The 14,833-nt window shown below is 34.1% G+C and overlaps 1 protein-coding gene across 22 annotated transcripts in view; it reads right to left on the bottom strand.

Moving 5' to 3' along the window:
• Positions 1-14,833, bottom strand: part of LOC110827690 (uncharacterized) — a 335,660-nt gene that overhangs the window by 231,100 nt on the left and 89,727 nt on the right. For 17 of the 22 annotated variants that reach the window (XM_087351739.1, XM_087351718.1, XM_087351723.1 and 14 more), the window contains 6 exons: positions 13,502-14,801; positions 12,346-12,537; positions 10,274-10,795; positions 8,557-8,720; positions 7,581-7,761; positions 6,251-6,328 (listed from right to left, as the gene is read on the bottom strand). In XM_087351739.1, coding sequence (XP_087207865.1) covers positions 6,251-6,328; positions 7,581-7,761; positions 8,557-8,720; positions 10,274-10,795; positions 12,346-12,537; positions 13,502-14,801 — 2,437 coding nt within the window. The remainder of the gene's footprint in view (positions 1-6,250; positions 6,329-7,580; positions 7,762-8,556; positions 8,721-10,273; positions 10,796-12,345; positions 12,538-13,501; positions 14,802-14,833) is intronic. The other 5 variants (XM_087351725.1, XM_087351732.1, XM_087351728.1 and 2 more) reach the window with 3 other exon arrangements.

Genomic DNA, 14,833 nt, shown 5'->3' with positions numbered 1-14,833 from the left:
TATGTATGAGTAAGGTGCAGGTAAAGAAACCCTAGTTATATTCATAAGCACATACAGGTGGAGTGGAAAAGAAACAAGCCACCTAAACCTAAGTGAGCAGCCAGATTCATGCTCCATTCACTTAATCCCTAAAGAAAGAGGGTGCAGTATAAACTGTACAAAAGGCTGAGTAGACCTCAAAGCTGGTGTGGATGTGATGGCAAAAAAGAAAGACCTGTCCTCACTGAGGCTCAAAATCTGGTCATCTGGCCTACAAGCCAGTTGCTTTACTGCCTCATCTACCTTGACTCAATACGTATGTACTGCTGTCTCATTTCATTCCCATTTCATATTACTTCTGAAAGTCTGTCAGGACATATAACTGCCCAATATTTGAGTCTTTGTTACTTGAAAAACCAATCACCTGAGCTTCTGACAAACCCATGTTTGTGGCAACTATTACAGTCTGCAAACCCAGCAAATACATACCTCTTCTGTTTATAATTCCATTCATTCTATTTTTCTTTTATTCTTCTATGGATTAGTCTCATTTGTTTGTTCTGATTCAGAAATAACTTTTGAAACAATGAAACATTTTAAGCATTTGAAAGAATCCCTCAGACAGTCGTATTTGGAAGGTCTTGGAATAAAATTCCAAACTGGAGACCAGCTATCCTAAGTTTTCCACAATTTTTCCTCAGTCCCTCCAACAGATTAATACCCTAAATTAAGCCACAACTGCTTCCTTCTATATCTTTTTGAATCTGCTATTCAATGATCATCTCACTGTTTATCTAAGAAAAACATTAACAAGAGGATGCATTGCATTTATCCAACTGTTCATAACAGGAAAGATAAAAATATCTGAAAACATTTATTCTTAAACTAAACTTAGATGGGAAAAAGTTTTATATTTTCACACACATGATGCCAAAAACTTGACTTGTTGGAACTTGTACTGGAACAAATGAAGAAAAGACTACTAAATATAGAGAAGAAGAATCATGTCTGTTGCAGCACAATTCATAAAAAAAGTTATTAACTATGTAATTAATTATACTATAACAATAAGTATGATTTTGACCCAATTAGAAGTTTTCTAGAAGCTTCTTGTTCTGAAGAATAGTATTCTGAATATGAATGCCAGATTGTGCTTTGAAAGGTAAAAATATAATGAAATTAAAAAAATATACTAATACAAACTTTCTGTATGAATGAAACATACTTAAAAATTTAGGATAAGCACTAACAGAAATTTAATTATAATGATAAAATAAATGTATGTAATTGTTCATTGCATAAAGCTTAACTTTAAAACATATGGGTTAGGCAGGTGTTGTATGAAGACAATGGGCGTTTATCCATAGTGCTTGCTATTTTCAACGTGTGAAGTCAGGATGCATGTCTGTATGAGTCATAGGAAATGAAGCAGTAAATTATATGGCTACACTTCCACTCTTCGTGTCAGCTCTTTCATTTAACAAGTTATTTTAAACTTTTGCAATCATTAGCCCACGACAAAAAAAAATAATTTCACTTTAAACTGATATCACGAAGAGGAACTAACCAAACTGGGAAGCATTTTATAGAATTCTCTATAAGACTGAATCACAAAAACAGTTGTCATTTATTCTAAGTTGACGACTTGGATGCAAACATTTTTAGCAGAGATTTTATGTCGTCTTCTTCTTCTTCTCTTTCTTTCTCTCTCTTTTCTTTTCTTTCTTTTTTTTATCCCCCCCTTTTTCTTCTTCCTCCCCGGTTTCAGAACTGGTCACTTACAGAGCTGTATGAGTGGTCTTATAATTCTTATTTTATCTTTGAAGTATTATAACCTACTGATAGAACCCGTACTTGGGTGGATAAGTTGAAATAATTGCATGATTTATATTGTCCAGTGACAGAGACTAGCTCTATCTAAGGGACCCAACAGAGTAGGTACCTCTCACCTGAAGATGGAGACAGAAGCAGCCTCCGAAACATCGTGATTTTAAAGAACAGACGATGGAAAAAGTCCTGACAAAGAATAATTTTAAATATTCCAAGTTTATTTAAAGAATTTTCACTACCTCAGACTACACAGCATAAAATAATAATCCAATTAGTAATGAACTGGAAAGGTTGTGGAAGGAAGAATTCACAGAGTAATTTTAGGTAAAAACCTAGTATTTGTCTGGTAATACTGAGGAAAACCAGAAGAAGCCTCAGTCTAGGTAGGTGGCCTCTAGGCTAAGATTTGAATCCAAAACCTCCAAAATACAAAGTATGAATGATAACCACTCAGTAACAGATGAAAAAGAATTAGTATTATTTAAAACTGATGTAATTAATTTTTATGAAAAATAATAGTAAATAAAAACTCCTATCAATAGATCAAATCTTGTACATCAGACAAGACTGTACATTATAGCAAATTGAATGTAACATTCTGAAGGTAGTACATCCACCATATACATTTACTGTAATCTCCTATACTAATAACTGGTAAATATCATAACTCTATACTTGGATAGGCAGACAGACATGGTTGTGCCCAGAGCATGAAGAACACCTAAAAATTGTTACAATGCAATGTAATGTGTAGATTAATATATACAAACTCAAATTTAACTTCACAAATATACTAAAATACCTGCAATAAACACTTACCTGCTTATGCTTATTTTACTTCAGGCACCCTTCACCAAGAAGAATAATGTAGAATGATACCATTAAAAATGCTTAATGCCATCCATTTTCATGCAGTATGTGTTGAAGCAATGTAGGGAAATTATACAGTTCTGCATATTTAACATGCAAAGTCCAATTGTTTAGACATGACTGACAGCTGTTTGAAATACCGTTCCTGCAAGCATCTTTCTAAAAATACATTCATTTGATTTCACTTGGTGAAAATATATGTGGCATTAATAAAACTGTTAGTTTTTTCAACTATGGCAAATACTTCTACTGTGCAAATATTTTCCCAAGATGCCCTTGTTGAAGAGGACAAGATAAATGCTGTCACACAATGTAACTTACATTTTACACTATGATTTATCCAGTTTTATTCTTTGCATCCATTGACAAATTACTGTTTCAAAGACTGTATACATTACTTTAATATAAATTCATATACTTTGCTCAAAAGAGGCTTTTTATTTATCTTTAATTACTTTACCACACTGTAATAAATTTCTGAACAAACTGTGTGCAGAAACTACAGATCATTCATTACATGACTTGTCACATTTGAAGATATAAAATTAAAAACCAACAAAACACAAAGAATGAATACAAATAAAATATCTATATTGAATAGATATATTTCAAACAAAATAAAATATTTCAAAGGGACTTTAAAATATGTAGAGTTATAAAATAATTTCCCGTATATATGATCACTTTCAAGTGAATGTCAACTGTCTTTACCTCTCTTTTACATTGCTTAATAAGGATCTGCCTAATGAATAAAATCTGTATTACTAATAAAGAATTTTAATTCACAGTTAATATACATGTCCTTTAAACCAATTTAAATAACAGAAACAGATTGTATTTGACAGCAATATCACTGTAATATAGATATCAGGTTATATACAACATTCTTCAAGGAGTGTAATTGCACTGTTCTATTACATAATAATGATACAAGTCTCAAAACCTGAAGGAAATATGCTGCCAATTGGGAGACTTGGGTGTAAATGGGAGGACATTATTAAAATGGACCTTAGAAAAATAGGGTTTGACTGGATTCGTCTGGCTCAGAACTGGGGCCAGTTGTGGACTATAGAGAACATAATACTGAAAATACAGGTTCTATAACAGGTGGTCAATTTCTTGACTATCAGCTTCTCAAGAAGGGCCCCACTCCATACAGTTAATTAGTTGTAATAATAAAGGAATTATTCTGAATATCATATCATTAATTCTGATGGCATATCCTGTTATGTGCATTTCCAAGGTCAAGACAATAACTGCCTTTATAGACAATCACATTTTAAACTCAGTTGGATTGCATAGTATTAATGGAGGACAAAACTCAAAGTTGCACAGTTCTGTCACCTGGTTGGACAGAATATATTACAGCATACTCACCATACCTTGAATGTAAATTTACTGTTTTTAGAACCTAACCAAGTCCTTTGCTACACAAAACACAGAATGTTTTAAAAATGCTTAATACAAAAGTGTATCTGCTGTCTGCAGCAAAGGGAAGACTATTAATTTAATCTAGAAAACATGCATTGGGAGGCAAAGCCTGGATTGTAGCTATACTGCAAACATCACTATGCACAGCACTATTTTTGTGATACATAATATATTTGTGTCAGGAACTGTTTATTTAATAGTAAACAGTATTATCAGAAACTTACAAACTTCTAGAATAAAGCAGAGAACAAACACTATCTAGAAGTAAGTCAAGTCCCACTAGAGTCATAAATCATATGAGAACTTACGCTATGAAACCAAATGCTGTCCCTCATAGTAAGTAAAATGTAACTATAAATTGTACAGAGTGGTACAGAAATCCCTTTTATGTTACACAGAAGAAATTTAAGCACATTTCTTGCCAAACTGATTGCAAGCTTCTTACCATTAGTCATCAACTCACTGAATTATCATTGTCTGCAATTCATAGCTATACAATGCACTGACATTTTCAAAGCGTATGAAAGAAGAGTAATTTTATTGATTGCTGTATTAACCTTTAACAAAAGCACATGCACAGTGAATGGTCTAGTTGTATAAGATATCTGTATGCATAATCATAATCTCTGCTGTACTTCTTATACAGAACATAAGTTTATAATGAGAATCATAACAAACATAGGACAAGTTCTAATGATTTCTCTATTAGATTCTGAGAAAACAACATCAATTTTATGGTGCAAAATGATCCTAATTAATGAGAGCACATGATATGGAGAATAGATTTCACTTAACCCTAGCAGAAGTGAGTATGTTAATGTTGTGGTAGGCAAGAATGGAGTGTTTTATTCCCTTCACTTGCATTGTAATGACAGCTGCTGGCAATGCATTATGCCTCTGCAACACTACAGCTATCCAAGTAGTTAAAAAAAACTTGCTAGATTTATAATTCATAATGGAAATCTTTATTCTCTGCCATTTATTGGAAAAGGGTTCAAACTATTAAATTATTTCAAGACTTGGCTTCCAAATTATCATTAACAATTCTGTATAATTTTTTCAGCATATTCATCTCTTCTATGGTGACATGACTATTCTTCAAAATGCATTTGCCATGACAGCATTAGCAAAGGTTTATTGAAACTTCTGAAATTAAAACATATCTCTTCATGGCAAATAAATAATGGCATCTACTGCATATATCTATCTTCCTTTCCTTCTGGGACTGACTCTGGTTGTAGATGTGGCTGTATGACAAAGACCAGCAGATGCAAGGACCTGTCAGCTTTTGGAATGAATACATTCTCATAAATGAGATATTTTATTTTTTATTTGTATGAAATAATGCTACAGTCACAACACAGTAAACACTAGTTCTTTAAATGAAGTAAAATGCAAATTTGCTGTTAAAAATCTACTTTATGTTACATATACTTTGAATTTTGACATAATTACCAAATTAATATGCAAAAAAGAAACAAAATTCATGATCTAACGAAGCCTCCATTCTGCTGTCAAATATTTAATCATGAATTAGTCATATAATATAAGCCCATCACCAATCTACATACTACGCGCAATATACATGCGCCACTTCCCAACGTGCAATCCCAGCACCACTTTCACTTCATTCCATCTTCAAATACACTGCCAAAACCTCAAAAATGCAATCACTATAATTTAAGTATAAAATTCAATATAAATATACATTAAAAACTTATATTAAAGAGAGGCACAAATTGTCTGTAATATGTTCATAATTTGTTGCATGTAGATCGTATTATTTGCATAGTTTGCACATAAAACCTCAATATGAATTGTGTATCTTGACATACTAGAAGAAAATCAACTTCATTTACATTAGTATTATCAACATACACCCTTGCAGAACTACTACACTCTGTATAACATGCTAATGCATTTTAAAATATAAATTAACAATATCTGAAAAACTGACTTTTAAAATTAATTTGTTGATACATATATCTGCCTGACATTTGTTCACTGACTAGAACCTTAAAATCACATAAACTAACCTTTAATCAAATGCTGAAGTTCGGTGACTGCTTCAAAACATAATATCAAATTGTTTTGTAGAAACATTTCAAACAGAATCATATATGGATTGATCGTCTCTCACCTGGAACTTGCAGAGATCCTGTAGTACCAATTGTACCAAGCATATTTGTTGCAGTACATGTATATGACCCAGCATCCTCTGCAAACAAAAGAAAACATTAGTGTTTCACCATTTCCTGCAAAATGTCTTTGTCTTCTTCAAACTCAGTAAAAAGGGCTGAAGTCAATCATAATTTGCATTGACTTATGCCTTTCTTAATGAGCAGCAATGATACAATGTAATACATTTACTTCCCTATGAAATGTGTTTAGCCACTTGATGCCAGTATCAGTATGCCACCGACATCAATAAGACATATTGAGCTATACAGCACCTTACTTAACCTGTACATGCTTGCATTTCAATGCTGTAATTCAGAATGTAATGAAATGATTTCAAAGAATAGGCTTTTCTCTTGCTCCTAGTAAATTTGTGTGCTTATTTAAAGCATTTGTTTTCTTTATTAATATATAAAAAATGGTGAGAGTGAAGAAACGTTTACCACCATGTTCCTAATTTGAGTTCATTGTTCTTAAAGTTTTCTGTGGATCAGCTATGTGGGGTGTAGTAAAAACAAAACACTTCCAGTTGGTATATGAATGGATGTCCATACTGAATGGTAAACCTGTATTTTATGCTTCCAAATGTACTTCACTAACCTCTTTGAGTGACAGATTATTAATTATTCATGCTGCCATCTTAAGGCTTTCCATAATATTGTTATGATATATATTGGTTCCATCTTGATTTGTCTCTCGCTTGGGCATTTTCCTTTAATGTTCATTTTCAAATCCTTTTCTGGAATTCTCCCTTCTTTCTTAAAAAGTGTCCCTTTTAGGGTACTAAAATCAGGTGCAAATATCTATAACATAAAATCCTTCTGCCTACCCAATTCCGTACTATCCTGTTAGCCTGATAGCCAACATACAAGCCATGGATCATATTGAACAGGTACAAACACTTCTGACCTCTTTTGTTATAGTAAGCTTATTATGTATCTGCAGTTAGATGCTACAGAAGTACAGGAGGCATGGAAGTGTTGTCCCACGCAGTGGTTAAAGTTTAAATAATAAGGCAACCTGCTTTAAGTGTGATGTGGCAATGAGACATTGGTGTGCTTCAAGCAATGCCATCCCTCAAATGGGGCTAAAATACTGATGAATAATAATGTAAAAGTTTTATATAAGTTCCTACAAGCATTTTAACACAGCAAGAGATTAAAAGTTCAGTTCAATTCCTTCAGTTAAATAAACAGCAGGAAGTTGTTCATTTTACATGGAAAGAGACCTGTTAATTTTCTTAAGTTTACCATCCCATAACCTGTATTTACTACAAAGTTTGTGATACATACCAGGATAGGCATGTGGTATGGTGAGACGACAAACTCCATTCCTGTACTGGATCTGGTAATTTTGTGAATTCTCAATGATTCTGCCATTCTTTGACCACAGAATATTTGGTGGGGGTTCAGCTTGGACAATGCATTCAAACCGAGCATTCTGTCCACTGACAACAGCAATATCACGTAGAGGCTGATAAGAAAGAAAACAATTCTTTATTTTCACAGCTTTGTCCATACTTTTAAATTTAAAATACCATAACAGAAATGTGTTTCTTCATCTAATTGCCACAGCTGTGTTCTACAAACAGAGCTTGAGACAATTTTTTACAGAATAACTAAATTCTCTCTACATAAATAGTACAAAATATTATGTGACTATCATATACTTTATGTGAGTTCCACTTATCAAAAGAAGTATATTTATTTATAACATGAAATACTTTTATTAATCACATTTCTTTTGAGATACATAATTCAACAGAATTCTGAACTTTACAGCATCCCACTTTTCTTTTCCTGAATTTTTTTCAAAAAGAGAAAAATTTCTGCTTTCATCCATCTATTTTTGGCAGGTCAACCTATAGGCACACAAATACATCTCAACATTTTACTTTTCATCCTCTGCACTATATTTCCATACTCAGCTTTTGAGAAATAAAATACTTTTGTTCTCAACCAATTCTTTTCACAGCCAGCTAACAACTTCAAAGTTTTCTTCTAATGATCCCCAAAACTTTCTACATTAATTTTTCTGAAGTATTATATTGTAAGTTCTACAGTGTAAGACAAATAACATTTTCTTGTGACATGTTAGAATGAAGCTTTAGCATTTCACTTATCACTTGCTTTAATTTTACATTCTACAAATAAAGAACACAACTCTGTTTTGAATATCCATGCCAGTTCTCCCCTTCATTATCAAATATAATTGAATCCACTTTGTTATGATTCAATTTGTAAACTAACTCAATATCTAAGTACTTACGGTGATGAAAGTTGGAGGTTTTCGAGGTTGAGTTAAGTTTCCAACTGAACCATGGGTACTACCTGGAGTACTAGGTGTGCTAGGTGGTGTTGGAGTACTTCCTCGTCCCTGTGAACGTGGTACTCTATTTGGACTGAGACCCTGCCATGAACCCCCTGGTGACACTAGAAAATTAAAATCATTATTTCCTATGTTCAAAGTAGTGCATTTCATTTAAATCAGTTTCAAACATGTCCTACTACATGTATCAGTGTATGTACACAGAGAGACATACAGTCATAAACGAAAAACATTAAGATATACATAAGATAAGAACAGCATCCAAATAAGTGAAAATTGGTTCTAGGCAAGGTTTAAAATTAGCCATTAAATAAAAATCCAATTACCTTCTGAAGAACAAAACATCCTGCTGAGAGGAAGGTTCAGTAAAAATAAATCACTTTAAATGACAAGAATTACAATTAAAAGAATAACATATGACAAAATAAACAGAAACTATTGGAGTCTTGACTGAACTTCAAGACACAAAGCTCTACAAAAGGACTGAAAGGATTAATACACAACACACACATACATACATACATACATACATACATATATACACACACACACACACACACACACACACATTCCAACTTGTATCACAGTCACATAAAATTTATGAATTAGCAACAAACAAAACATGGACTTAGATAGGTAAAAAAGCTAATTAATGGAAACATTTCCTAAATTTTATAGCAGTATAAAACTTGTCAATTAATGCCTAATATAATGTCTAGTACTATCTCAGAATATCACAATAAATCATCATTGCTGCCATCATCACAATCTAGCAGTCAAGGAGTTAGGCCACATGTTATGCTTGTTCTAGCCTCATTTATCCAAATGTTTCTTTAAACATCCTTGGTAACAAAATAGACGGCATATCAAAATGTTAAACTTGACCATGATACATAAGAAAATCAAAGTTTTAAAAAAACAGCATTACTCTTTTCCCATATTGTTTTGAACAATTCTGTAACAGAGAAGAGACAAATGTAGTGGCATCAGTATTAAGTTGTAGTCTCAGGGAAGACTGTTCTATAGCACATTTCACTACTGCTAGGAAGGCCATGTGGTACAGTGCCAGAAGGTCAACACATGGGAATAAGAACTTCAGGCCAAATCAACTGTTAGGTCTAATTCCCATTGGACGCAGGACTTAAAACATGTTGAAGTGAACATAACCATAGAACAATTTCTATTTCATACCACAGGCTGGGTTGAAATTTGGAAATGTTTTATAATTATATCCTATACATGAAACAATCACATGACTTGCTTTATATCAGTATTTCCTTACTTTCATTACATGACGTAAATGTAATAACATCAGTAACAAATGACCATCAATAATCATATGCAACATGGCTTATAATGGGAAAAGTTATACAAATACAATCAATTACCTTCTTTACTAACACACCTGAGACAAAAGGGAGTGGCAAATCATCAATAAAATAAATCTGTATGGATGTGTTGAGCAGTTTGGAAAGGAAGCAAGTGCAGTTTAAATGCTGTGGACTGCACAAAGAAATCATATACATAAAGCCTAAATTCAATCAAAGAACTAATTACATAACAGACATGCTGAAGAGCTTTCATATTTATTTCATAATGAGCATTAGTGGTTAGACATACAGCATCACCACACAATCAGTACTCATATACTATGTACCTGTTGAATCTACACCAGACATGGTACAATGAGGACCCTGTCCACTGTAATGTGGAGATAGACTTGGTAAGCTGGGTGAGAGAGATAGTGGACTTGGAGATGCCTGATCCCACCGAGATGAATGAGGGATCAAGATATGAGGTGCTTTCTGAAAAATGGCTGCTGGGGGTTGTGGCAGGCTATATCGTTTCTTGTACTGCTGTGTAGTATCTCCTTCAGCTTCTGAAATCTCGCTTTCTGACATGGGCTCCCATTTCACAGTTTTGAAATGAGAAAATTTCTTGGGCCGGAACAGAGGAACCTTTCTTGAATCTGTACTAGGTTGAGGTCCTATTGCTTTCTTCTTCTCAGAGCCAGTTGTCTCATGGATTATAGGAACTTCAATGTCATCATCTCGTTTCTTCTCAGTCTGCGTGTGCTTTGGTTTCTTGTCACCCTCACCAGGAAGTACAATTCCAAATTCATATCCAAAATCATACTTAAAATAAATAAGCCCAGTGTCTGGATCGATGTGTTTTGTTCCTATGAGCATTAAACATTTAAAAGCTAACCATATGTTCAATGATAAACCAAACTAAACCTAACTAGAGTCAAATAAATACAATATAGTTAGCAGAAGGCAGTCATAATAAATATATTTTATTTATTTACTTACTTACTTTTAAAAATGTTGAAGATGGTGGTGTACTTAAAACATCATTAGAAAGTTAACATTGTTATTCTTCCCCTTCCTACCAAGTATTTGGCCTTGTGGCATGTTACAGTCACGGACGTTTAGCCCATTTCTTCATCAGACAAGTTATTGATCTTTTTCCCATAAGACAATAGCTTAAAATTGCTTTTTGGAACCATTTCACATTTATGGCTTCTCCACGTTTCTTGATATTGTTATTTATACTAAATTGTATACAATAAATACTTCAACATTCACAGACAATCCTTTAACTAGCAGACACTCTTACTGTAGTGTTACTAGGAAGTGCAAGAGCCAGTGAGTGGAAGCAAGTCAAGGAAGCCAACTGACCAGTAGTAACAGCATCAAACAAACCTAAGTCACTGAGCATGTCTCTCTTCACTCACAATGTTCCCACTGAGGTGTAACAACATACTGTCGGTGAAGAAATGTTTTTTTATAATCAACTAACTGCTCTGAACATACTGGTTCAGTTCACATAAGCCTTGAGAGGCACCAGCTTCAAACCTCATCTGTAACTATAACTAAGGTTCTTTGTGGTTTTCTTGTTATTAAAGGTAAATGCTGACCATAACTGCTTCCTAATAATCCTTCCCAATTCACCAAACATATGAGGGGTCCTAGGTAGCACTTACAAAGCCTTCATACGACACATGCAGTCCTATAAGCTTGTGTTAAAAAGGTTGTGTTTTTGTAATGTAACTGAACAATAAATTACATGTTAGTCTGACAACCTGCTAGAAACTGTCTAATGTTTCAGATGTTGCCTTCATCATCATCCTTCATATTTGTTGCTGCAAAAACCTCAAATCTCACAGCATATACTTTAAGTCTCTCTAACAGCAACATTCTTCCAGCAAGGTCATGCTCAGTGCCATTATTACTTGAATAAGCAACAGTTGTTCAATGACATCTCCCCAGAATAATGAATCAGTTAAGGTTGACAAATTGCTTGTCTACCTCATTCACCTGACCTCTAAACAATGGACTACTTTGTTCGGGTTCATATTAAAAGCATATGTATTCACCAAAACCACACTCTATGTAGGAACTTATGGTAAAGACAAAAAATCAAATTCACAAAATCACTCATCAGTGATTGGGGAATATTTCCAAGGAGTTAGAAAACTAAACTTAAATATGTTTTTTTTTAAAAATAGGAGGTTATACAGATACTTAGGAAGTATAATGTATTTCTGTAAATATTTTAATACTTATTCTTTCAAAAGGCATTTGAGGTTTGTTCCCATCACATACAAGCCAAAAATTATTACATTTTAAAAGTGCATACGGATTTTGCACACATTTAGTTCCCTTCAATAAAAATTATGTTACTCAGTTTCATAGGCACAGTAGTGGCATAAACAGATTTACTTACCATATTCTGCAACTCTAGATTCTTCTCTGTAAGCTTGAGGATCATTTCCATCAGGCACAATGGGAACTTCTGTTTTCTCCCCATGACCATTTTCCTTCACAGATTTCACATCTGTCATGATAACATCAACAAACTGCTGGGCTTTGGACTTAAATGTATTTGTCATCTCACTCATTTGTTTCGAAGCAACATCTAAACAGATAATTTATCATGCTTTTTATAGTCTGTTATTAAATTCTACAATTTATCAGGATATGCTCAAAGACATCTACTATTTAACATCCTTACAATTTCTATATAATAATTTTATTCACCGTCTTTACACAAGCTTATAGATTGTTAAAATCACATAAAATTATAACATTTCTTCATTTGATATTGTTACATTTTAAAATGACGACATGTTTCGATGTTCATCCCATCATCGTCAGGTCTATCAATTAAAATTTAAAATCTGTTGCACTTGCTGCCCTGCGTATACTGATTTGTTCTACCCATTAGATTTTATTTGTTTAACCTTCAGGCTTCTTCCATTAAATTTGGAGGCTGCGTCTAGATGCCTTAAATCTGCAAAATCAATTTTAATTTTCATATCGTGATTCTGGATAATTTTATGTGATTTTAACAATCTATAAGTTTGTGTAAAGACGGTGAATAAAATTATTATATTGAAGAACACAAGCATGACGCAATTAAGATATAACTTACAATTTCTGTATCATGAAAAGTGGTGACAAGATTTTGTGAATGCTGGGGAGGAATGAACAAAGGGCTATTTTCTGCAGAAGAACCAAGGGAAACCAAAGAAGACACAATGGGGATAGATATGTAGGGGAGAACACACAGTGCACCAATGCACTGGCATAATGAAACTGCCACAAAACTAATTTGTTTCTGTTTCTGTCATACTCCTTTTCAAAGACGTTTAAGAATAAAACATAGCAACCTAATGACTTATAGCTCTTTACTTTACAATATGTTAATATTTCCAGATCATATTTATAACTTCTACACTGTACACAGTTCTGTCTGTTAAAACATTTTAATATTTCTTTCAAATTATCTCTAGAGTTCTGAAATAACGTGAGATGTTCCTATGATATTAAAAACCAGAGAACATCTGTATGTGACATACTGGTAAAACTATATTACTTACATGATGCTGATGCTGGCACAAAGCCCAATTCTGGTGGTTCTCCAGGTTGAAGAAAAATTTGTTTTGAACCTTCCACAGATGCCAGGCTCTTTGTAGAAACTGTCATCTTCTGATCTGATGATGTACTTTCACTGAATCTATTCCTCATTTCTTCAACACGCTTTAATCTCTTTTTTTCTGATTCTAACTCCAAAGCAGTAACTGATTTTGTTTTTGGTTCTATAGTCACTGTCACTGGACTTGGAAGCACTACTGGTCCTGTATCAAATTCCATAGGAGAAGGCACAGAGTCTGATGGTTTTGCAGGAACACTTGTTGATCTGGTAACAGGTGAGGGTCTAACTTTTCGATAATGTGGTTCATCTGTGTCACTATCACCTGGAATCCACTTGGGCTTAATTCGGGCTCCTTCATAATCACTCTCATAATCACTCTCACGAAACTCCCCTGGGATAAATCTTTTGGGTGTGGTGGGGGGTGGAACACTTCTTCGACGCGGGCGTTCTGGTTCTGGTTTGAAGGGGAATGATTCTAGTTTTGATTCTGATGATACCTTCTTCTCCTTGTCTCCAAATTTAATAACTTTTGTTGTCTGTTGAACGCTCACAACTCTGTGGCTATGCTCAGTCGATTCAGCAAATTTCATCACCTTTGATGTTTCCATTTGTGTAGCATTCTGATAGGAAGAAATTCTGGGTGGAGGAGGAGCATAACCCAATTCAGGTGGTGTTCCTGGCTGTAGGATAATATCTTGTACCTTTAGAGCAGGGGTTGCAACAATCAATTCAACTGGTGAGGGGGGTTTTGGAATTACTGGTGTGGGTTTGAAAACTTTCTGAGGCTTTTCCGGTGTTCTAACTTCTGACTTAACTGAAGGGGATGGCTTCTCAATTGGCTCAAATTTGGGTCTGGGAGGGCCTCCAAATTGAGGAGGGTTATCAAATTCAGTTGGTGGTGTTGGTGTTCTGACCTCCATCGATGCTTGGGAATGAATTCTTCTCCCGCTGGGAGTTAGAACAGGTCTCACAGGCTTGTATGATGGTTCATCAGCATCTGAATCACATGGATGCCATTTTGCTGAAATCTTGCTATCATAGTCACTTTCATAATCACTTTCACGAAATTCACCCTTCACAAATTTTGATGGGCTTGGAGGAGGAGGCCCTACAACATGCTTCTTCAATGCAGGCTGTGGTGGTTCAGCTTTAAATGGGAATGGCTCTAGATTGGCGTTATATTCACCTTTGTAAACTTCAGTTGTGTGCATCACATCTGTTACTGTTGTCTGAACAGGCACTTCCTAAATAACAGAAGAGTAAGGATTAAAATATA

The sequence above is a fragment of the Zootermopsis nevadensis genome, unplaced genomic scaffold, assembly GCF_977971745.1.
Source record: "Zootermopsis nevadensis isolate Lab colony 2312 unplaced genomic scaffold, Znev_1.0 Znev_ptg000020l, whole genome shotgun sequence".
In the NCBI taxonomy this organism is placed as follows: Eukaryota; Metazoa; Arthropoda; class Insecta; order Blattodea; family Termopsidae; genus Zootermopsis; species Zootermopsis nevadensis.
The sequence above is the reverse complement of the archived record's forward strand: the minus strand, read 5'-3'. Positions and strand labels throughout refer to the sequence as shown.